This window comes from Oryx dammah, unplaced genomic scaffold (genome assembly GCF_014754425.2).
Source record: "Oryx dammah isolate SB20612 unplaced genomic scaffold, SCBI_Odam_1.1 HiC_scaffold_15, whole genome shotgun sequence".
NCBI classification, from domain to species: domain Eukaryota; kingdom Metazoa; phylum Chordata; class Mammalia; order Artiodactyla; family Bovidae; genus Oryx; species Oryx dammah.
Window position 1 is genome coordinate 48,283,638 of NW_024070199.1, and position 24,512 is coordinate 48,308,149.

The 24,512-nt window shown below is 61.8% G+C and overlaps 1 protein-coding gene across 1 annotated transcript in view; it reads left to right on the forward strand.

The window, feature by feature from the left end:
• Positions 1-428: 428 nt before the first annotated feature.
• MOB2 (MOB kinase activator 2) overlaps positions 429-24,512 on the forward strand; it is a 52,192-nt gene continuing 28,108 nt past the window's right edge. Inside the window, exon 1 of the mRNA XM_040255399.1 lies at positions 429-507. Within this exon, the coding sequence (XP_040111333.1) occupies positions 491-507 (17 nt within the window). The 5' untranslated portion in view covers positions 429-490. The remainder of the gene's footprint in view (positions 508-24,512) is intronic.

Consider the following 24,512-nt stretch of genomic DNA (forward strand, 5'->3'; position numbering starts at 1 on the left):
AGTGGGTGTGAGGGGACAAGCGGGGGGTGTGAGAGGACATCCGGGGCTGTGAGGGGACATCCCGGGGGTGAGGGGAGAGTGGGTGTGAGGGGACAGTGAGTGTGAGGGGAGAGTGGGTGTGAGGGGACAAGCGGGGGGTGTGAGAGGACATCCGGGGCTGTGAGGGGACATCCGGGTGTGGGGGGAAAGCGGGTGTGAGGGGACATCCGGGTGTGAGGGGAGAGTGGGTGTGAGGGGACATCCGGGGCTGTGAGGGGACATCCCCGGGCGTAAGGGAACATCCCTGCGCCTGCTCCTGGGGACCCGGCGGCCGGGGGCCGCAGTAGCAGCCGGGACTACCTTTCCCAGCAGGCGTCGCGCCCGCGTCACTTCCGGCGGCGCCGCGGCGCGCGTGTGGGAGTGAGTAAGAGAGTGTTTACTTCCGGCCGCCGCCGCCGCGGGCTGAGGGCCGAGTGAGTCGGGCGGCGGGCGCGGCGGGCCCCGCGCAGCCATGGACTGGCTCATGGGGTGAGTCCGGCGGCGGGGCGGGCGGGCCGGGCCGCAGGGCGCGCCGCGGGCGGCACCGGTCAAGGACATCCTACCGGGCGGGCGAGGGGCGACCCCGGGTCGGGCCAGGGCCGGGGAGGGCTTCCCTGGAACGGGTTCGGGGCCGGGCCGGGAGCGGGCCCGCGTCCGGCCTGCGGTCGAGCGCTCGCGCGGAGCGCGGCGTCCCGGGAGCCGGACCGGGGCCGGCGGCCACACCTCGCCGCTGGTTGTCGGGCGGCGGGAGAGGGTCGGACCCGGGCTGCTCGCCGGTCAGCGCGGGGAATTTGCTTCTGCAAGAAATAACATTGATGCCGGCAGAGGACAGTCCCTTTAAAAGGAGGGGAAAAGAGCAAAACAACCCAACTCTGCCAGCGTCCGCCGGGCGAGGTCGGCGGGCAGGGTGCGCTCGGCGCTTCCGCGGGCGGCCGCCGCAGGGCGGGGTGGGAAGGAAGCATCGGCGCCGGGCCCGGGCCGGGCTCTCCCGCCCTCGGCGTGTGGGGGGCTTGCTGGAGGTTAGATCAGCGTGCGGGACGTCACGTCGTCCTCCACAAGTTATTCTACCTGCTTCGGGCCTTTTTTCTTCCTTCCTTTCTATTCTTTTTTTTTTTTTACTTTTAGAGGATGGAGAAGGGCAGGCACTTCTCACCCAGTTGGGCGGTCCTTCGTTAGCCTGGCTCTAACGTGCACAGCGCTCCTCTGGAGTCTGGGTAGTTACTCTAGGGCCTAGGGGTGGGAGTGAGGAAGCGCTTGCCTGGCTGGGGTAGGTGGGAGACTTGTCTGGACACCGAAGACCTGGAAGGGAGGTGAAAGGCTCCATGTACGTTTCCTGTCACTGTCTTATCAGGCTGTTGCTGGCGTAGACAGTGGAGGGTGCTGGCAGGACAGTCAGCATGAGACGAATGAGACCCTTCCCTGCTGGCAGGTCGGCTGCAGTCTAGTTAAGAGGGAGACCAGACAGCGTGAGGGAGGAATCAGAAGGCCAAAGACAGGTGCTGAGTGTGCCGGGGAGGACCTGGAGCGCATGGCGCCGTGGGGCGAGGCAGCTCACCTGGTTTCTTGCAGAGGCGGGACTCCCATCCCAGCCTTGCTGCTCAATAGCTGTGTGACTCTAGGCGGTCGCTTCTTCTCCAGACCCGCTTTTAAACAGTCATCTGTAATGTGGGCGCCGTGGTCCTTGTCACCCGGCACTGTGGCGGAGCACAGCGTGTGGCGCTGGCGTGGGTGGCGTGGGTGGAGGCACTCGTGGGAGGCCTTTGTCGCTCACAGGCACCGAGACTGGAGGGCAGGCAGCGGTGTTATTGTGAATGGTGGGTGCTTGCTCTCTGCCTTTATCAGGAGAGACGGTGTTGGAGGCCACCTGGCCTCCTGCAAGTCGGTTTCAGAAGAGTAGACGATTGGCTGAGTTGGATTCGCAGGCCTCCAAATGAGGGGGACCAGCCTGGTGAGCGGGGTTGCCGAGGAGGCCACTGATCGTATTCTTCTGTACTCGTTCTGCGCTCGTGTCTGCAGGAAGCAGGTGCTCTGACCCTGGAAACTGACCGGCTGGCTGTTTTCTCTAACTGCCTCAGGTCTGTGCCTTATGGACTTTACTGTTATCATTGTGAACAACCAGAAATTTACCACAGCTGTTCTTGAGGCCCTTGTCAAGACTATGCACCCAGGTGGTCATCTGGGCAAGGTCAGCAGAGCAGTGATTCCCTCGTGCTCGGTGGCCGGTGCCCGTGCTGGAGGAAGACAGCTTTAAAAGGGACCGTCTTGGAGTTGCCGCCTCTGTGGTCCCTGCGGAGGGAAGGAGCCCTCGCTGCCGCCTGGTGACTTGAGCTCTCGAGAGAGGTTAGGATGGAGTTTGCTTATCTGTGTGTGTATGTCTTTTTAAACTTGGTGGACTGCGTGTCGGATTTGGTGAATCATGAATTCTTTCACATCTCCTTAACTGTGAACCCCCTGCTCCTTAAAAAGAAGGCGGAATAATCTCAGTCGTCACGTTCTGATCTTTAGAACATGTTTCCAGGGTGGGTGTCCTGGGACACGAGCTGGGAGCGCTGGGGTGTCCCCTTGTCCGTCCCCCGAGTTTATCGAACATCTGCTGTGAAGTAGGAGGCTGCCGAGGCCCAGACCTCACAGCCACGGGGGACGTGAGTGGTGCAGACCCCGGACCTCCCGCCCTGGTCCACCTGGTGCCTCTGAGGAGAGCTGGCCAGAGGAAGGTGAGGGGCCTGGCTCCTGCTGACGCCTTTTACGTGCTCAGTGCTGGGACTGCAGTTGGCCAGGTTGCAGCTTGGAAGAATTGAGGAAGAGTGTGTGTGTTTTACTATTTCTTGATATTTTTGTTAATTCACACCATCCACTGTCAACCAGGCTGTTTGGAAGAGATTTCATGTTTTCCATGTTTTTTGTTCTTTCCAAAAGAAGGACTTTCTTTGCCTTCATTCGTCTTGAGTGACAAAGTGTGGCCGCAAGTGGAGTGGCGAGTGGGGCGCCCTCCCCCTCTCCTGCTCGCCGTCCTGACCACAGGAACGGCTGACAGACAGTTCTCTGAGCTTGCATCTTCCCCATCGCTGCAGGGCCTTGCTGAGCAACACTGGCAGCCTTATCTTCAGCTCTCCCTGCCATGGGTGAGGAAAGCGAGGCCTGCAGGAAACCTGCTCGGGGAGCTGGAAATGAAGCCAGCATGTTACGACTTGCTGCTGGGCTTTGCTGGGCTCACTTGCAGGAGAGCTTTGTGCCAGGCAGCTCACATCCGCTGTCTTCCTGTGCGTTTCCTCTGCTTGGCGTTGAGCCGGCCATTGAAGTCGGTGCGTGGTAGTTTTGTCCCTCTCCTTTTACGAAAGTAATTTCTAACTTGAAAGGGGCCGTGACTTCTTGTGTGGTCATGTCTCTGGTCCTTGGCTCTCTCCTTTCTGGACAGCGGCTTACAGGCTGGCACCCTCCTCGCCCAGAGCAGAACCTGCGTGAGCTGGGCCAGCGAGGGACCCACCCCACAGAGAGTGGTGGCTGGGGCGCCTTTTCATCTGTCCTTCGCTGGCAGTGGCGGGCATCTGGGAGTGGTTGATAGCAGCGCGGTTTATGTTTTGCCCGACAAAGCCACTCCAGAAGCTTCCCAGCAGCGTCTGGGAATGCAAGAGAGGAAAGGCACTCCCTTCGCTTCTGCCTGGTGGGGCCCACCGGGTGAAGTTTGCAGGGACCTGCCCGCCAGGGCGGGGCCCGTGCACCCCGCCAGCCCCTGACTGGGGCGGCTCCCAGCCTTGATGTCGGTGCCTCCTGTTCCTCCCTGGAGGCAGAGGAGGCGGGAGAGGTGCAGGGTAGGGCTTCCTCGCTCTCCTGGCCGAAGAAGATCGGCTCCCGGACAGGTCACTTATTGGGAACGGGCTTGGCACTTTTGGGCTGTGCCTAGGGTTTGCTGTGCAGACGAGGCCTCTCGGGCCCAGTGGCTCTGCCCGCAGGCCTCATGTGCTCAAGTGAAGGGGACCCAGGGCTGTGGTTGCCACCCCTGTGGGTGTCTGAACTGGGTGTTGATGACTGTCCCTTGGCAGTTTGCCTCTGGGGAGGATGTCGCGGTGGCTGGCTGTCAAATACAATCATGAGAACACCCAGGCTGAACTTTTAACAGCCTCATGGAGCTGTAATTTACATACCATAAAGTTTACTTGCATCTGGTGTACAATTAACTAATTTTTAGTAAAATTACAGGGTAGCGTGACTGTCACCACAGTTTAGTTTGAGAGCACTGTGGTCACCCGGAAAGAAGCCTGGCGCTCGGTGGCTCCCTGTCCCCATCCCAGCCCTGGGCGCTGGCACTTTCTGGCCCATGTCTGCACATCAGCCTGCTGGGCCGTTTTTGTGGAGGGAACGGAGGCACAGCGCGTGGTCTTCCGTGACCCGCTCGCTCAGCTCTGCCGTGGAAGTCCTTCGTGCTGTCGCCATCTCAGCTGTCCTTTTGTTGCCAAGTGATAATGCGTGGTATGGAGATTCGTGTGTATCGCCTCTTCATGGACACCTGGACTCTTCCTGCTTTTCGCTGGTCCTGAGAGATGTTGCTATGACCCAGCCTCTTTCAGCCAGCCGTGCGCCGGACGCTTCCCGCCGGGAGACCTCCAGGCCCTGCTGTGTTTGCAGTCTGGTGTGGGCCGGGCCCCGAGCCCAGGATGAGATGGAGGAGATAGTGTGTACTGCATCAGGCTGGCGCTGGGGGCGCCGAGGGCCAGGCAGGTGGCTTGGGAGGGTGCATAGGCACTTTCCAAGTAGGAGAGGGAAGGTCATGTCCCTGGGAGGAGGAATGGCCCGTGCAAAGGCACCGCGGCAGGAGCAGCGGCTGGGCGTGCGGCAGGTGGGCCTGGGCGGGTGTACCGACCCCTTCAAGGGGAGCCACGGTCACATGGAGTGTGGCACTGGGTCTCTGTTGCTGCACACGGGCTTTCTCTCGTTGCACGCGGGGCCTTAGTTGCCCTGCGGCCTGTGGGGTCTTCCCTGACCAGGGATTGAACCATGTCCCCTGCATTGGCAGGCGGAGTCTCAACCACTGGACCACCAGGGAGGTCCATGCGGTACCCTCTTGGAACGAGCGCCATGTGTCTGCACATTTGGTGGTGACACGTCGCTTCTCACTTGTCCTCCTGCTTGGAGGGTCTGCAGGGAACGTTCATATGAAGCGTCCCCAGGGCTGTGCTGCTGGTGAGAGACTGGCAGACGGGAACCCCGCAGAGCCACAGGGAGCCCGGTGGGTGCTGGGCAGGGCCTGCCTTCCGCCTGGCAGATGCTCCTGGGGTAGCCACAGCGTCCCGTCCCAGCTGTTGGCCTTGCTTCTCACCCCTGCCCTGGTGTCACTGCCCGCTGGGCTCACCGACGCCTCGTCTCAGGATGCTGGACAGCTGGGCGGCACCAGGCTACTGGTTGCTGGACTCGTCCAGCGCTCGTGCTGGCCTGGGTGGCGCCTGCTCGGGCGGGTGCTGGCGGCCACCTCTGCGGATGCCTCTGTTGACGGTCCACCTGCACCAGCCTTTCAGCGCTGCCCTTGCTGTGTCCTGGAAACTCGGCTGTACCCAGGCCCACGTGGTTTTGTCGGGGAGGGGTTTGCGGGGTCCGAGAGGGAGGCCAGGCCTGGGCACAGTGCGCTCGGCGGGGTGCCCTCTGCGCCTGTGGAGCGCGTCGGCCCCGTGAGCTGGTCTTGGCGCTCGATGGCGACTTCTGCACGCGTCCCCACGTCTGCTCCCAGCTGACCTGGCTGGAGGGTCTGCCCTTCTTTGTCTTCCTCCGGTTTGTTTTTCTTTCCGCCCAGCACTTCTCCCAGCCCGGGACACCCTGGGCCGTGTACAGGGCTCTGCCCTGGAGTGGAGCCTGGGGACAGGAGGCTAGAAACAGCTGGAACCAGAGGGTAGACTGTGGACACTTAGGGTGAGCAGGGGCTGGTGCGGGCTGGGCTGCGCGGCTTTCCTCACCTGGAGCCACGTGCCTTTGGGCCGTGGCCACGTTCTCCGCGTCGCTTGGTTTTTTTCTCTTTGAAGAAGTCTCCTTGCTGGTGGGAAGCGCGGCTGTGCGTGCTTGCCTGCAGTGGCCGAGCCTGATGTCCCCCTGCCGCTGCTGGCAGGCTCCCGCAGAGGGTGGGTGCAACGCTAGGAAGTGGGGCAGGGTCCTGTGGGGGGTTACACGAGAGCCGTTTAGTGGGGATTCGGGGGGGCTCTTTGAAAAGTCTCTGTTTGGGCTAAGGGCTCGGAGATGTGAACGGGGCTCAGGGCCCGGATGGTTTGGGCTTTGAATCCCGACCGCAGCGTCACAAGGTGTCCTGGCTCACTTTCGTGACCCTCAGTTTCATCCTCTGTGAAATGGGCAGAGGACGAACAGTAACCTTCCCCGCGGGGGGTGGGGGGGAGTTCTGCGTCCACGAGGAGAAGGCCCCGCGTGCCCTCGGCAGTGCCTGCGTGCAGAGTGCGGACGAGGGCTCTGCTCACCGGGCCCCTAGGCCCTGCCCGCGCCGCTGCTGCCCACCCTGCCGTGCTGCTGGGCCGAGCGGCCGCCGGGTCCTGGGGCACGTGGCCCCCTTCGGCAGCAGGCCTGGCTCTCGGGGTGACTCAGGCGGGAGGGAGGGTCCAGGGGCTCTGTGCTCTGCAGGAGCCTGATCCCAGCCCCTGCCGACTGCGCCCTCTATCTGTGACCCGCCCGCCCAGCTGCCCCTGCCAGCGCCAAGTACCGCTCCAATGCTGTCCACGCTCCTCCCCCCAGGTGCTGTGGGAGCTGCCCGGCCACTCCTTGGGTCTCCTCTCCCCCCAGGTGGCGGTCCCCGGTATGGAAGGTGAAGTTGCTGTGGCGGCGTGTCCTCAGGTCCGCGCCTTACACACTGAGAGTCGTCCTGGGTCGCCCAGGGGCGCGTGCTGGGGCTGTGGGGCCGCCTGTAGCAGGGCTTTCTGCTGGCTCTGTCTTCACACCAGCCCACTCGACACCCAGGCTTAGCTCCCCCGTCGGTGTGGTCCAGCTCGTGGTCATGACTGGCCCCGTTGGTCCGTCCCCCAAGTTCCTGGGGGCGTCTCGGAGGGAGGGCGGAGGAAGTGGTTACCACTGTCCCAGCTGCCTGCTAGTGAAAGTGAAAGTGTTAGTTGCTCAGTTGTGTCCAGCTCTTTGCAACCCCTTGGTCTGTCTGTCGAATTCCGCAGGCAAGAGTTCGGGAGTGGATAACCATTCCCTTCTCCCAGGTATCTTCCTGAAAGAAATAGCAGCCCACTCCAGTATTCATGCCTGGAGGATCTCATGGACAGAGGAGCATGGCAGGCTACCATCCATGGGGTTGCAAAGAGTCAGACATGACTGAAGCAACTTAGCACGGCCATTCCCTTCTCCCAGGGATCTTCCTGACTCAGGGATCGAACCCAGGTCTCCTGCGTTGCAGCAGATTCTTTACCGTCTGAGCCACCAGGGAGGCCTTCGAGAATACTGGGATGGGTTGCCGTTGCCTGCTGCGGGGCACCTTCCCCATCCTGGGAGCCCGCCTGAATCTCTCACATCTCCTGCTCTGCAGGAGGGTTACCACTGAGCCACCGGGGAAGCCGTTTAGTGAGGTGCTTCCAAAACAAACAGGCCTCTGGGCAATGGCAGTTTCCATTCCGAGGCGGGGGGTGGGGGGGTGCCTCCCCTTTCCCGCCAGCCAGTGGGCTGATGGGTGCGACCCCAGCGCAGGGCCTCTTCCTGCAGGGGCGCCTCTGCTGGACCCTGTCTCCCAGCTGGGGCTGCAGGGGAGGGTTCTCCCCACTTCTCAGCTGAGTGTGGCCTCTTCTGTCCCCACTTCTGGGCTGACTCGGTGGTGTCACCCAGAGGTCCTCCATGTGGCCATGGGATGGACCCCCTCTGGGAGGAAGGTGTCTGAAGGCGTGGGGCACACACTCCTCCCGGCCCCCCGCTGCCTCGGTTGGTGGGTGTGCACGCTGGGCTTGGCAGCCACGCCTCGGAGTGGAAGGAAAATGTGGAAACCAGAGAGGGGCTTCCGAGTGGCTGGCCTGCTCCCTCTGGACAGGGCTTGCCGGGTCTCCAGAGCCCTGATCCACACCTGCTCAGAGACCTTCATGCTTTTCAGTGGTTTGGGTGAGCTCCCCTTGTCAGGCCCTAACAGCTGCCAGGGGCTGGGCGTGGAGGGTGGGGAGCTGGGTGGAGGGTAGGGAGCTGGGTGGGGGGACCTGGTCTGTGGCCTTTATTGTTGTTCACTTGCTAAGTCATGTCTGACTTCTTGTGACCCCATGACTCCAGTACACTAGGCTTTCATCTCCTTGACTGTCTTCCCGAGTTTGCTTAAATTCATGTCCTTTGAGTCGGTCAACCATCTCATCCTCTGTGTCCCGCCTCTCTTCCTGCCCTCAGTCTTTCCAGCATCAGAATCCTTTCCATTGAGTTGGCTCTTCACATCAGGTGGCCAGAGGACCGAAGCTTCAGCATCAGTCCTTCCAGTAAATATTGAGGATTGACTTCCTTTAGGATTGACTGCTTTGATCTTGCTGTCCAGGGGGCTCTCCAGAGTCTCCTCCCATGCCACAGTTGAGAGCATCAGTCCTTCAGCACTCAGCCCTCCCTGTGGTCCCGCTCTCACCTCCGTGCGTGAGCACTGGAAAGGCCGTAGCTGTGGCTGCACAGACCTCTGTCAGCGACGCGACGGCTCTGCTCTGTAACACACTGTCTAGGCTTGTCTGCATAGCATGACCCTCATGAAACCCTTCATTCGCCCTCCCACCCGTGGAAGTGGGAGGGAGCCAGCTTCCTTGCTGTGCTGGGTGGCGGGTGTGGTTCCACACAGCCCAGAGGCCCCTGGTACAGGGCGGCCCAGGAGGCCTGGAGGGGCTGGCAGCCTTCTTGGTCCTCGTGTACCCGGTGCTGCTTAGGACCAGAGCGCTCTCTTGGGGGCATTGTCAGCCCTCTGGAAACGGAGCCTCTGAGTCTCGCAGAGAGGGACTCGAGCTGCTGAGTTCCAGGTTCTTTCCTGTGGGGCCAGCGCTGACTTGCGCCCGTTTTTGGCTCTGCAGGGCCTGGGCCCTGGGTCAGGTGAGGGATCCTTGCATTGGCCTTGCCGCAGCCCCGGGAGAGGGCTGCCTGCCATCGGGGCTCAGCCTGGAGCCATCTCACTGTCCAGCTGGGCAGGGCCTGGGGCTGTGCCCTGCTGGGGTGCCGCTGGCTCCCGGTGGGCAGGAGTGCCGCTTGGCGCAGGTGGTGAAGGTGCTGGTTGCCTGCATCGGCCGTGGAGGCGGCAGCAAGACCGTCCCTGGCTGGGCTGGGCACGGGGGCCTCTGCAGTCACTCGTGGGCCTGCTCTTTGCAGAGCCGTCTACTGTTTATGACTGAGGTGAATCCTTGCTATTATGCTGGCCAAAAAGTTCCTTCAGTTTTTAAATACTAAAAAGGAAACACAGGTTTTAATTTTCACCCAGAACTTTATTGAACCGTTTTCAAGGTAGTGGAGCAAGATGACTTCCCGATTTCATCTTTCTAAACCTTATGTATCTTTTTGAGCAAAGAACTGTTGCGTGTACCTTTTCACAGTTGGCCAGGGAATTGAATGTTTTCCATTTGCAGAATTTTTAACAACCAAATAAAGGGCAATCTGAAGGTGCAGTGTCTGATGGACATGGAGCTGAATCGGAACTTGCCAGCCGAGCTATAACAAGTTTTACCTGGTCATCACAGAAACGCACAATCCTTCTGGCCAGCCCAGTGTTGTAAGGGGATCTGATCCCAAGAGTTAGGATGAATAGGACTTAGAGACAGGGAGGAGCAGAGACAGGAACTGGGAGGTACTAGCTCTCAGCTCAGGGCGCTGTCTCCCCGGCGCGCCCGGCTCTGTGTCTCCTGGGCACAGGCTCTGCTGCCGAGAGGGGCTGTGGCCGTGCCGGAGCCCAAGCAGCGAACCCGAGGCGCAGCTGCCTGTGCGTGTGTCCAGGCTGAGGGAGCCAGGGGCCGGGTGTGCGTCTGTGGGCTGCAGCCCTGGCAGGGCCTGGGGATGGACCAGAGCTCGTGTCCCTGCCCTCTCCTTCCTGGCTGTGTGCGCATGTGTACACACACACAGTCAGACACACACACACACACACAGGCACACGCAGAGACACAGACACACACTCTCTCTCTCTCTCTGTGTTGGGACCGTGCATGCCATTTAGTTGATTCTGTTGGGAAAGGAATTCCGTTCTCGCTGCCCTCACAGAGTGTGGCCCCCAGTCCAGACACACGTGGGCCCGGGGCCGTGGGGAAGACGGCCGGGGCGGGTGCACGGACAGCCTGGGCCAGTGTGCTCCTCCAGGTGAGCTCGCGCAGTGCCCGGCCCCTCCTGGGTGTTGGGAGCAACAGCGGGAGGCAGGGCTGAGCTGTCCCGAGGGAGAGACTGTGGACACCCCGCTGCCCGCGTCCTGGTCCTCTATCCTTTGGTCTCTCAGCTTTTGAAGGTGGTGAGTGAACAAAGAAGGACTCCACAGAAGAAAGCGCAGGCCGTGGCTGCCCTGCCTCCCCTTCATCTCGGTTGCTGCCCCCAGCGCGGGACGACTCTCTGGGAGGACCCTGTCCTCTGGGAGGACCCTCTTGCTCGGAGTGTGGGGCGGTTGGTGTCGTGAACATCCTCCCTTGTCCAGCTGGCAGCGTGGTGTCTGCGGGCGCGCAGGGCCGGGGCTGCCCATCTTCCTGAGCATCCCCGGCATGGGGTGTGCGTGGAGTGGAGGGGAGGCCGCAGCTTTTTCCCAGGACAGGGCTCTGTCCCTCTCCTGAGAGGAGGCGTGCCTCTGGTGGCCGGGGGAGCGTGTGGCCTCCCTTCTGGATGCTCTTCTCTCCCAGAGCACAGGAGCCTCACTCCCGCAGCCCAGCAGCAGGCGGGCACCAGGGCAGCTGGCCTCGGGGCGTTGGCCCCATGGCCTCTGGTCTCAGGAGAGGCGCCAGGAGCGGGGCTTGCTCCCACCCCCGCCCATGCCGTCCGCAGGTCAGGTCAGCTCGGGGTCACTCACAGCTGCTCCCTGAGCCCTGGGACCCGATGGGGAAGCTCCAGCCCCAGCCGTGCAGACTGGTTCTGGCTGGGAGGAGTTCTCTGCGAGGCGCCTGCCGTGTGGACGTGTTCTCGTGGCCGCGGTCATGCTCACTAGCTTCACAGATGTGGACGTGCTCATGCCCACCGAGCGCTGAAAGTGCCGGGGCACGCGGCGAAGGTCCTGTGGGTCCCACCTGTCATCACAGGCTGTCCCTGTCCCTCCTGCCCGGCCCGCTCCCGCCTCTTGGAAGCAGGACGTCGGGCTGGGTCCGCGTGGCCCTGTGCAGAGGCCCGGGTCTGGGGGTGCTGTCTGCAGAGTGCCCCGCACGGCTCTGCGCTGTTGTGGCGGAGGCCCAGGCGCTTCTCCGGAAGTGGGCCTGCAGCAGGGGTTGGAAATGCTTTGTGATGGAAACCTTTGTTTTCGAGCACATTCTCTTGTTCCTGCGGGAAGGCCTCCTACCTTTTTGGCTGAAGAAGTGCTGGGCTCAGCTGAGTTCTGAGAGCTCTGGCGTTTATAATTCGTACAAAAATAAACGTGTCCTCTTGTTGTGACTTTGCTGGCTTTTGTGCACTTCCTTCCAGGCCAACCGAGTGTAGCCGGGTTTAATGTGTGATTGTCAGCGCCACCAGGCAGGAAGGACCCGTGGACCCTGGCTTGTGCATGGCCGTGGTATTGGGTGCTCTGTGTCCTTTCTCCTCGAGCGTTGCCTCCTCACTGGACGTGTGGGTGTGGGTGGGAGCGTTGGTGGTTTGCGGGCTCTGAGTCTGAACTGTCGCCAGGAGGACAGTGGGCCCCGGTTCACAGCAGACGGCCACTCTTGTGAGGTGGTGCCATGTAAGGCGCAGCCCGCCACCTGCCGTGGAGCCTGTGGAGCTCACGTCCGCTCACGCGCCGTCCCGGGCCCTGCCCAGCCATCGAGCTGGGGCCGTCCAGGCCCGCATGGCCGTCCACACGGCTGGGGGCAGGGGCGTGCACGGGCCGGCCCAGGGCCCCCGTTCCCCGCTCGGCTCCTGCTTGGGGACTGAGGCAGGCCCAGCTGCCCTCCCAGCTGGAGCCCCCTGGGGTGCAAGCGTGCTCGTGGGGCCGGCGTGGACCCTTTCAGGACAGAGCAGCAGGGGCCTGATGGGGTCTGCCGTCAGCCTGCTCCTGTCCGCACAGCCAGGACCTGCGGGCACAGGGCTGACCCGGGGCCGGCGTGGCCGGCCCTGCACGTGGCGCTCAGAGGCCCTTTCTCTGCCGCCAGCCGGGTGGCCGCGGCTGCTCTCTCGGGTCTCCAGGCCTCAGTCTGGCCCCGCCGCCTCCCCCTGGGGGCCGTGGCTCCTCGCGGGTAGGGGGCCGCGTCCTCACGTCTCTTCTGTCATGCCTGCAGTGGTGGCCGCGTTGTAGGAGCAGGCTCTGCTGCGAGGGTGTGGTGAGCACGTCTCCACAGTGCCTTTGCCCTGCGCCCGCCCAGCAGGGATGGGAGAGCAGGGCTGGGTGCGCAGCTGTGTTTGTCCAGCGTCCATGGGCCTTATGGCGTCAGTGCGCATCAGGACACTGGGCCTGCGGGCGTCCCCAGCTTTCTGCTGATTGCCTGCAGTCAGGGTCACAGGGTCCTCCCGTAGCACAGCAGATGGGAGAGCAGCGGTGATCACGGCCCCCCCCCCCCCCCGCCGTCCACCGGCAGCGGCTCGCAGGTAGCATTGTCACGGCCCCCGTCCACCGGGAGCGGCTCGCAGGTAGACTGCAGTTTTCTCAGTGTTTTTCTCAGAAGTCTGGGTCACTTGGTTTCTAATGAAAACAATAAAATGACCATCAAATAAGGTTTGGAGGGGTCTGGGCTAGAGACTGCACCCTGGCCTTTGTGAGCCTATGCTGGAGCAGGCAGGGTCCTAACTGCTTGCACGGCCCACGGCCCTGCCCGCGGGACCTGACCCAGGAGTCACCCGTGGGCAGTGTGATGACACCAGGGTCACGACTTCCTGGGCTCACAGTTCCCTGGGCTGACCCAGCTCCAGGCCTCGGGCCCTCCTAGACCCAGGCACCCATGGGTGGGATTGGGGAGCTCATGTCTTTACCTTTGGTTTGCATCTTCCGCAAACCAGCAGAGTACTGACCAGGCCGTGCTCCTGCCCAAAAGACCTTCTGGACGCCCTTGTCTGAGGGATGGAGTCCTCATCTCCCTCCATCCCCACCCGCACCCGTGGGTGCCCCTGCACTGAGCCTCTGACGCCGAAAGCCCTGCCTGTGCTCCTTGGCTTGGAGAACCTCCCGCCTGCCCGCCCAACTCCTGTGTGGCTTTCTGGTCACAGTGCTTAGAATATTTGACCTCCAGCTTCAGGACCCAGATGCAAATGAGGGCAAGGATTGAGCTTCCCAGCCATCTTCTTAAAGGTGCTTGCCCTATCCGTTAGAGAAATGAAGGGGCCTTGCCTGGCAGTCCAGTGGCTGGACTCTGGGCTTCCACTGAAGGAGCGTGGGGCCAGGCCCTGGCTGAGGAACCAAGAGCCTGCATGCTACGTGGCATGGCCAGAAAAAAAAAATTAAGAAAATGATCCCATTTCCAATGACATTGAAAAGAATAAAATATTTATGAATAAACTAAGGAGGTGAAAAATTTGTATATTGAAAACTATAAGACATCAATTAATTAAATTGAAGGCATAAAAGATATTCTGTGTTCATGGATTGGAGAAACTAATATGGTTAAAATGTCCACACTATCCAAAGCAACCTAGAGATTCAGTGTAATCACTATAAAATTCCAATGGCATTTTTCACAAAAATATAAAAAATGATTGTAGAATTTGTAAGGAAAAACAGAAGACCCCAAACCAATTGTGAAAAAGAACAGAATTGGAGGTATCACATGCAATGATTTGAAACCATGTTATAAAGCTGCAGTAATCAAAACAGTGTGGTACTGGCATAAAAACAGATGAAGATCAATTGAACAGAATTCACAGCCCCGGGGGTGGGGGGCGGGGGAACAGCCGTGTGTGTGGTTGGTTAATTTACAACAAAGGAGCCAAGAATATACAACGGGCAGGGGATGGTCTCCCTAATAAATGCACACGCGGAAGAATGAAGGTGGACCGTTGTCTTCTGCCGCATACAAAAATGAGCTTAAAGTGGACTAAGTATTTGAACCTAACACGTGAAATCTTAAAACTTGCAGAAGAAAACATAGGCAATATGTTGACATTGGTCTTGGTGATGATGTTTTTTTGCATTTGACTCCAGAAGGAAAGGCAACAACAGCAAAAATCAGTGGGGCAACATTAACTGAGAGCCTGCACAGCAGCGGGGGCCGCCAGCAGAGGCAGACAGCCTGGGGGTGGGAGAGAAGGGCAGCAAGCCACCCGTCTGACACGGGCTTCAGACCCAAAACACACCGTGAGCTAAGGCGCACAGAAGACCTAAACAGACACTTCCCAAGGGAAGTACACCGAGGCCGACAGGCACGCGAAAAGATGTTCAGCATCACTAATCAGGAAAACCTGCGTCAAAACCACACCGAGACAGCACCTCACCCCTGTCAGAATGGAGTCAGAAAAAAGACGAGAGGTCTCAAGACTTGGTGCAGAGGTGGAGAAAAGGAAAGCTTTGTGCAGGGTTGGGAATGTCAGCTGGCACAGCCGCCATGGAGAACAGCTTGGAGGGGCCTCGGGAAACAGAAGGGAACTGGCGCCTGGTGCAGCAGCCCGCTGTTGGGAGCGTATATGAAGGAAGTCGCTTTCTTGAAGAGAGTTCTCTACGCCCGTGTAGACGTCTCTACGTCCGCTGCAGTGCTAGTCGCAGTTGCCAAGATTCGGAAGTGTCTTCAGTGTTGATCGGTGGGCAAACGGATGGGGAAAATGTGGCCTGCGCGTGTGTGCAGAGACCCCTTAGGGGGGGAAAGGCCAGCAGCCTGGGGAGGTGTGGTGCACGTGGCCCCGGCAGAAGGCACGTCCAGACCCCATCAGAGAATAGAGGAACGGGCAGGGAGGATGCGCCCCAGGCCCCTGGGGAGAGCCTGGGTGCACTGCTGGTGGCTGTAGTCGAGGGGCCGTCCACGACGCAAGACCGCCCGTCTCTGGGGCCTCGCTAAGTGGACAGGCACATGTGCGGAGATACCCCGAAGGTGAAGGCAGGCCCCCTCTACCCCTAGCGTGCACGTGTGCAGGCGCCACCTTCCCGAGATGCGGGCCGAAGCCCTACTCAGGTTGAGGCGCAGGGCAGTGTGGACGAAACAGGGACGAGAGGCTGCCGGGAACAGCCAGGCTGCTGCAGAGGCTGGAAACAGGCGACGGGGACGTGAAGGGCGCTCAGCCGTGTCCGACTCTTTGCAACCCCATGGACTGTCCCTGGAATTCTCCAGGCCAGAATACCGGAGTGGGTAGCCTGGCCCTTCTCCAGCGAGATGGGTCGCCATGTAGACGTCGGCTGCATGAGCGACTCAGCCTGTTTCTTCCTGAAGGATTTTGAAAGCAGCCTCTGTTGATGAAAATCAGTAAGATCCTTCCTTTTTGTCTCTACTGATTCTGGAGTGTTTAGGTTGAAGCTGTTCACAAGAGAAGGCCACCCCCGCGCTCCTGTCTGCAGGCCCTGCCTCTGCTCTGGGTCGCTGGCTGGTGGCATTAGAGCCCCTTGATCTGATTGTGAGGTCAGGGGGCCAGTGTCCACTGGGGTTTCTGGGTAGGCTTTGCTCCAGCGTGCTTCCTGTCCCAGCAGACCTCACGGGACCCCCTGGCAACCCTCCCAGTAGAGACCTGACGTGTGTGCTGGGGGGGCCCGGCTGTCCCCGCGGTGCCCGCCTCACAGGTTCCCAGAGCCTGCTGGACCCAGGGTAGTTCCTCCTCCTTCCATCCCGTTCAGTGTCTCGCTCTTCCCTGCTGCTCCACCGGGTGGCCAGCCATGCCCAGAAAGGCCCCGCCCGCGTCGCCGTCCCCGCGCTCCTGCAGCGTCGGGCCCCTCCAGCCGTCCCTCTGGAGGCAGGCAGGGAGGGCTCACTTCTGTGCGCCGGTCTCTGGGGCCGGCCTGGGGAGGTGCCCGCTGCAGCATGCACCGCGCCCCCTCTGCCACTCCTGGCCCCACAGCAGCATCCCCACACAGCAGCCTGCCCTCGGCCAGGGCCTCTGCTGAGACAGGTCTGCCTGGCCCTCTGCCTTGGAGGGAAGCCGAGGCTGCCCCTTTGGTAGGTCCCTGTGGTGTGAGCAGGGACTGCGCCCTGCAGAGCTTCCTGTGAGCCACTGGGGTCTGAGGTGTGACAGCAGCCCCTCTGTGATGGGAACAGAGCCAGTGCTGGGCTCCAGGGCAGCTCAGACGGCGCAGCTTGCGGCCTCCCCCGCTCAGCCACCTGGGGTGACCGGGGACCTGGGAGCCGACAGACAGCTGAGCGAGGCGCCGCCTCTCGGTCCAGGTGTCCCCAGGCCCCGGGGAGTGTCCTCCTGGGCCGTAGTGGCCCGGGGCCTGGCCTCCGCGCTCAGAGGAGACAGCGAGAGGCGGGGCCGGCCTCCCGCAGCGGCCACGCGCAGGAGGAGTGCGCTCTGCAGAGCCCGACGTGGCCTCTCTGAGAGCCGGCCGGAGGCGCTCCCTTCTGGAGCTCAGGGTCTCACTGCCCAGGTCGGCCTTGGGCGCACACTTCTGTTCGCAGTGCGTCTTGTTCTCTCCTCATGGATTGAGGGGGAGAGAGCAGGTGTGAGCCTTCACCTTTCTGGGGTGTGGACACGGTGACGAAGGCCGCAGGCCAGCCTGGAGCACAGGCGCTCTGGCCGTGACGCCTCTGAGGAGACGCTTTGTCCCCTCAGCCCTTCAGTGACCCCACATCAGTATACACGAGGCTGGATAAACGCTTGATTCCTTGCCTCTACTTACCAGCTCTCAGAATTAAGTGTTGATTCTGTAACGCCTTCTCCAAGTAACCAAGAAGGTGGAGAGTATGATTTCACTAAGAATTGATGGATTGGAGCAGTCTCGGTCTTGGAGGCGACTGCAGCTCTGATCCTCCCTCCCGGGTCAGTCTGCCCCGCCGGCGGCCTCTGGGCACTTATTCAAGCTGGTTCCCAGCCTTGGGACAGTGACTCTCGGGGCTTCGGAGAGTGACCCTGCTCTCTGCTGTGACAGTGAAGCCCCGGCTGCAGCCTGCCTTTCCTCCGGGGAGCCCTGGTTTCTTGTGGTGGGAATGGCTCGTGGAGACCACGTTCCCAGCGCCAGGGGCGCCCACTGCTTTGGGATGGTCATCGTCTCTGGGACTTCCCGGGGAACAGACAATGCGTGGAAAGACTGGAGGTGGCCTGGAGTCACGCTGGCCCTCTCCATCCCACTGCAGGGCCCATGGCTTCCATGGGAGACCTGGCCCGTTCTGTAGCTGTGCCTCACCGTGCTGAGGGGCCAGGGGCTGTCGCCTGCTGGCTGAGCCCGTGACTCCCCCTTGTCTGGACAGGGGCCTCTCCTGCCAGCACCACGCGCTGCTACCAGCGGGGCTGGAGCAGCGGTTTCCCGGCCGGCCCTCAGTCCTGTCTGGGCGTTCCGTTGTCGCTGAGGTGGGTTTCTCTCCAGGAGGGTGTGCTGCTAACCGATTATATGATTAGAGACAACGGTTCTCTGCTGTCGGTCTGAGTCTTTGTAATTCTGATTCATGATTATGGTGGTTCTGTCCTGGCTTTTTAATTTTTCCTAATTTTTAAAACAATTTTGGAATTATAGGTAATAGTTTTTATTTTCAGGAGTAGATCTTTCTGGTATAGAGGCTGTTCTGATTCTTACTTATTCATTCTCTGTGTTGTCCTTATTTTTTGAAAGAGAGCTTGACTTTAAAAAACACAGCATTTACTCACCTCTGAGCTTGTCTCTGACTGCGCCGAGTCCTCGTCGCTGTGTCCGGACCTTCTCTAGCTGTGGCGAGCCTGGCCGCTCTGGTTGCCGTGGGCAGGCTTCTTGTTGCGGTGGCGTCTCCCATGGCGGAGCACAGGCAGTCGGTGTGCGGGCTTCGTGGGCTCTGTGGCCCCCAGGCTCCAGAGCGCAGGCTCAGTAGTCGACAAACGGGCATAGTCGCCCGTCAGCATCTGAGGTCTCCCTGAGTCAGGAGTCAGAGCTGCGTGTCCTGCGTTGGCAGGTGGGTTCTTATCCTCCACGCCATCAAGGAAGTTCTTTCTGTTGTTTTTTAATAACTTTGGATCAGACTCCACCCATCAGCCTTTCTTTTGATCTCTTTTTAAATAGAGTCTTCTTGTGTGTGTGTGTCTGGGTATGTCGGGTGGCCTACACTGGCCTTTTTAGTTTTGTGCCCTAGAGGTCCCACTTCTGTTATGGGAAGTGTCAAAGTTGGGCTGGGTTGGCCTCCCCATCCAGGCTCCCCCCAGAAAGGAGCTGTGTGGGTTGGCCCGGGCTGGCCTGTCCACACCGGCAGACCTCGCCGCGCGGGGCCCGCCTGAGCCCAGATGCCGCCGTGCTGGGCGCCTCCTTGCTTCCCGGGCACGTGTCTTCGGTGGCCGGCTCCCTGGCGTTCGCAAAGGCCCTTGCCCTCCTGGCTCTCTCCACGCACCGTGCTGCCCCATCACGTGCTTTACGCGCCGAGACGTTTCCTGTGGTTGTCTCCGCACGTGTTGAGAGCCCTCTGTGAGGACGTCAGCAGGGGCACCGAGCAGCTTCTCTGCCCGTGGAGGGAGTCAAGTAGGGGGCTGGCCCCAGAGCCACACAGGTGCCCCCTGCTGTCCCCTCGTCTCTCAGCTCCTCTTTCTCCGCGTGGCAGCAGTCTCGTTTCCCACCTGCCTGCTCTGCCCGGGGCAGCCACGGTCACAAAGCTTCCTGACCCGCTGCAGGCCCTGGGTCCGGGGCAGCAGGAGTTTGATTGTCTGTGTGGGACAGGCAGGGTCTCCCTGGGTGAGAGGCTGGGGTCGGGCCTCTGAAGGGCTCCAGGGAGACCCAGAGCAGGGAGCCTGACCCGGAGCGGGGAGCCTGACCCCAGAGCGGGGAGCCTGACCCAGAGCGGAGAGCCTGCCCCAGCTCCATGTCCAGGTGCCAGGGTGCAGAGCGACCAGCGCCGGGCTCGAAGCTGAGCCGAGGCTGGAGGGAACCAGGTGCAGCAGAAAGGCCCCGGGCGGCCCGCTCTCCAGCTCGATGTTTTCCTCATCGACCTGTCTTGACTCTTAAACGGCCAAACCCACTTGATCTGGAGAATTGCAGGCCTGGAAAACGCAGGCCCAGTGTCATGCTGGAGCCTGAGACGGACACAAAAAGGGAACCACAGGACCGGGGTGGCAAGCTGGATAGCGGTACAGGGTGTTGGTGTGACAGTTCTGTAAGACGTGTTTGGGAAGGGCATTTATTCATTAAGTGGACACTTTGAATAACTGTCTGGAGTAGAACTTGAAAAGCAGCTCTAAAAATAGCAGCCTTCATTTGAAGTTCGCGGCCAGCCTTTAGAAACACGGATCCATTGGACACACTTGAGGGCCGCGCGCTTGGAGGGCGCTTCCCATGGGCTGTCTTCAGGCACAGCTCGGCTTTTCTAACGACGGCCTGTTCAGCACTGTTGCAGGCCCCGGTGCCCGCTGCGCTTCTGCACTGGGCTCTCGTGTGCCCCCTGCGTGTACAGGAAGGACCCCCAGCGGACGCCCTCAGCCGGCGGAGCCCAGGCCCTGTGCACACCGCCGCAGACGGAGGGCCAGAGGCCGCAGCCACCTGTGGTGGAGGCCTCTGTGCAGCTGTGATCCCGACCCCTGGTAGATGCGTCCTGTCACGTGGCCTGGGGCGCGCTGCGTGTGCGCGTGTGCGCGTGTGCCTGCGGCGTGCAGTGTCAGGCGGGGCTGAGCCACTGCTGCTGGGACGGGCCTGGGCCAAGCACAGCCCCTCCTGGGGGTCCCTGGGCGCTGGGCCCCCAAGGCGCTGGGACCCGGGTGGTCCTCCACAGTCCCTGGCAGCCGCTGTCCACAGTGAAGGGAGCGGCACGGGGCCCCCTGCAGCTCTGGGGCAGTCCCTCCTGCCCCGGCCTCTCCTCACGGGGGCCCCACACCCCTTCGTCTCTCCGAGCCCCACCCCGGCCTGGCTGCGGCTTCCCGAAGCCCCTCAGAGCTCACCGCGGAGCTCGGGACCCTTGCCTTTGACATCCTCCACTCCCGGAACCCACAGCGGTGAGGTGTGTCAATGCGTGAGGGGAGGCTTTTCCCAAATAAAAGTCCCGTCCTGCGTCCCTCCTCGGGCCGAGCCTTCCCCTGAGCCTCAGTGGCGCCGGCCAAGAGCTGCGGGGTCTCGGGGGGCTGCTGTGCAGGGCTGTCTGGCCCGCGGGTCCTGGTGGCCCCACGCTGATGGCAGGGGCTGTGGGGCCTGGCCCAGGACGCAGAGGCATGGAGAGTGTGGAGGAGACGGGTGAGCTCGGGAGGCTGGGTCTGTTCTGGCTCCGCACCCCCCACGGCCTTGCCACTCGTGAGCGTGACCCCGTCTGGGGCGGTCGCTTCGTGGTACTGTCACGAACACCGCTCTCCTTGCTGCTTGTCCTCGGGACCCGCGGCTGGGACACGGGCTCCCGCGCCTCCTCTCCCCGGCTGGCTGGTGGCCGCCCCCGTCTTCTCTGACCCTCCGTCTGCTGACCGGAGCATCGCTCCCGGCACGGGGTTTCTTGTCAGTGGGGCTGAGCCTGCTTCGACACCTTCATTACCTTTCTTCATGAGCCTTCGGCAGGGTCTCGGGGTGCTCTTGGGGTTCACGTGCTCGCTGCGGGGAAAGGCTTTTGCTTGCCCCTTCCTTCAGCCGCACTCACCGTGCTGAGGGATCTCCTCTAGGAGGCAGAAGCCTCGAATCCCAGTCAGGTGGAGCGAGACCTTGGAAGCAGCTGGTGCTTGGCGCCTTGTTTGCACAGCGGGAAGATTTCCTTTTCTTCCCACAGCCACACTTGCCGGATCACTGTCCTTGCCTTCGCCACCTGCGTTCTGCTCCTGTGGAAAATGCTCCCCCACGTCGTGTATCCTGGGGGCTCAGGCGGTGCAGAAGCTCTGCCAGCCGGGAGTTGGCTGGACCGCCCCGCAGCTATCCCATGGGGAGGGGGCACTCTGGGAAGTGCTGGCCGCTCTCTGCCCCAGCCCACCCAGCCCGCTCTGCAGGCCTCTGGGCTGGTCTAGGGGCACCCAGGAGGCCGTCTGACCCGCCTCGAGGTTCTCCGGGCGGGGGCGGGGATGGGGAGGCTCGGGGAGCTCTTTCCCGCACTTGCTGGAGGAGGCGGGAGGCTCCGGCAGGCTGAAAGCGCCGCCTGTGGCTCCTGCGTCCACCAGAGGGCGCGCCGGACGCGCAGGATGCCGGAGCCCGGAGCCCCGGGACAGGGCTTCAGACCGCAGCGCGGGCGGGCGGAGCGGTCTCCCTCTGCCGGCGGGGCCCCGCTTCCATGCGGGCTGCGCGGCGCTGCCGCTCCACTGGGTGGGAAGGTGGGAGCCTCGGGTTCCGAGTCCCACCTGCGTGGGGCGGGGGCAGGGCCTGGGGAGGGGGCTCCCGGCAGCATCAGTGTCTCAGTGTGAGTGTCTGAACGAGGAAGCAGCTGTTCGGCCTTCGACGGCCCTACTGCTGGCCTCCTTCATTGCACCTTGCCCCCCCGCCGCCCCCACTGGGATCCTGTTTGGGGGGTTCTTGGCAGCTCGTGAGCACCTCCTGCCTGGAAGCACCCCTCAGGTGACAGCCCTCAGGCGCACGTGTCCATCCTGTGCCCTGTCCACGGGGGGCTGGCTTCAGTGACTGCCCGTGTTTGAGCAGCTAAGGGCCACCAAGGCCAGGGTCTGCTTTTTGCCGCTCACTGACTTTCAGTGAAGTTTTTGTCAATACTTCCTAGAAGCCTCATGAAAGCAGCAACCCCCGGCAGAGCGCACTGTCCGCTGTACCCATTCTGCCACGGTGGTCTGAGACCTGGGGCAGGTCATCCAGCCTCAGGGACTCCGCCTGTGGTCTCAGCAGAGGGGGTGGGGACCTCCCTGAGCCGCACAGCCCTCCTCCACGTGGTTTCGGAATTCCGAGGAGGGGGGGTGGCTGGTGGTGGTGTGGTCCTGTGAAGGCAGGGTGGCTGAGGGGCCGAGAGCAGGAGGCTCCCCAGGGCCTCTTTCTGGGCGGATGTGGGCGCGCCTGCTGCCCGCGTGGCCTGCCCTTCCTGTGCAGGCAGGAACCTGGGTTCCCAGCCCCGGCCTGGCTCCGGCCGGAGAGTCCAGAGGGTGGCGGACCTGTGCTCTGTGCTGGCCTCTGGGCATGTCTCCATGAAGACACAGGCGTCCATTTGGAAGCCTTGGGCGGGGCCTTGGGTTTAGCCCATGGCCTTGGACAGGATGCGGGTAGCCCACTGACCCTCAGGGCTGGATCCCAGGGTTCTCTGACTGGTATCTGAGGATGAGGGATGGAGGGAGGGGAGTTGGGCAAGGCTGAGCTGTGCGGGGACACTGTTAAGATGAGTTTTCTCTGAGGCCCACCAGCCCCCTAGGCAGGGTAGGCCCACGTCTGTGAATCTGCCTGAACTGGGTGGGAAGCTTGCCCACAGGTGGGCGGAGGAGGGGTGTGGGCAGCTTGTGAGCACCCCCTGTCTGGAAGCACCCCTCAGGTGAGTGGCAGCTGAGGGGGCAGCTGTCAGAAAGGGGAGAGTCCAGGGGCCCCATTGGAAGGGGAGAGCCCAGGGGCCCCACTGGAAGGGGAGAGCCCAGGGACCCCACTGGAAGGGGAGAGCCCAGGGACCCCACTGGAAGGGGAGAGCCCAGGGACCCCATTGGAAGGGGAGAGCCCAGGGACCCCATTGGAAGGGGAGAGCCCAGGGGCCCCATTGGAAGGGGAGAGCCCAGGGGCCCCATTGGAAGGGGAGAGCCCAGGGGCCCCACTGGAGGGGAGAGCCCAGGGGTCGCATTGGCTCCTTCGCCTGAAGAGAGCGGACTTTGCACTTGTATGTTGAATCTGCTCCCTCCCCAGCTCCCTGGAGTGAGAGCTGAGGGCTCTGGAAAGGCAGAGACCGATGGGAACAAAGCGGGGAGACAGCAGAGTCAGAAGTTGGAAGGCTGGCGAGCAGGTGGAACGCAGGCGCGAGGAAGCGGAAGTCTGAGGAGCCTAGCGCGGCTCCCAGGGCTGTGGGACCTCGGGACCTCCGAGGGGCGGGCTGGCGGTCTGGGGGTGCGTGGGAGCAGCTGGACAGCCTGCTCCCTCCTGCTTGCCTTGAAGCCGAGCATCGCCGTCCCGAGAGTGCGCGTGCCGGGACCGCGCCAGGGCCTCGGCCGGGCAGAGCCACGGGCACAGCTCCCGCCCAGCCTGTGTCCAGGGCCCCGGCGCCTGCCGTCCACTCCCCAGGCGGAAGGACGGGGTCTGACCCGCCCAGGAGAAGAGCCCTCCAGACACGGGACAGTGGAGGGGTGGGTGTGCCCCCTGCGTGAGGCCTGAACCAGCCCTGTCCCCCCTCGGCCCCCCTCAGCCCCCCGAGCGGAACTGTCGGTGAGCTCCTTAGCGCCCATCGTTAAATATGAGTGGATGGCCAGGAAGCACCCCGTGTCTCATGGACTGTGTGAACAGGAAGGCAGAGACCAAAACCAGTAGAAAAAGAGGCAGCGGACGGAATACACAGATGGGCTGGCACTGCCGTTAGTCTCCTGAGAGGCCTGCAGGGCCCGGAGGAGCCCCTGGCAAGTGAGAACCGACCGGTAGAGAAGAAGAACGTCCAGAGAATTAACAGGAGCACTTGGAGGCGGGAGGTGGGATGACAGAGTGAAGTCCTGGTAAGGGAAGAGGCGGTGAGTTGGGGGTCTTTCCCAGCAGGGCCACAGCGCCAGGTATGCCACGCGGTCGGCGGTGGTGAAGATGTCGGCGCGTTGGTGCGGGGGCCTCTGAGCCACGGCGGGGTTCCAGAAGAGGGGCCTTGAAGCAACTTGGCAGATTTCTAGAATCACAGGAAGTGAGCTGAGACTGAGTAGGCTCATCCCGTGCCCCACAGAGTGAAAGCTTCCCCGCTCCCACCAGGAAACACGAGTGGGACCTTTAGAGCATGGGCTAAGGGAAGGATTTCAGAAACCTTCAGAGGGAAACAGAGCAAAACTAACCAGGAATCTGAACAAAATTCAACCCGGAAACTAAAAAACAAGGAATTCCAAAGTGGAAGTCATTTCACATCAGCCGAACTATTAATCTAGTGCAAGAACAGAATAAAACGTTTTTCACTTGCGAATTCTGGAAAAAGTAGTACTTCTTCTCCGCCTTCTTTCGGGAAACTAACTGCTGAGGAGGCCCAGTGCCAAAGGGAGAGGAAAGGGGTCCTTGGGAGGCGGCGCAGCCTAGCAGGCAGCTGGGGGCAGAAGGGGCCGCGACTGTCCTCCTGGGCTCCCCGTCAGGAGCCCACCTGGGAAGCATCGCGGCGGCTGCAGGTTCTGTCCCAGGAGTCTGACCCTTGTTAGGGGCCTGTCCTTACACAGATCTCCCTCAACTCACCCTTCCACCAAAGCTGTCGTAAGCTGAAAATATGGAAAGCTGAAAAGGCATTCAGTGCCTCTGACCTCACCTGCTTCAGACATGCCCAGAACTCGCACAGCAGCCTCCACGGGGGCCAGACCGTCTC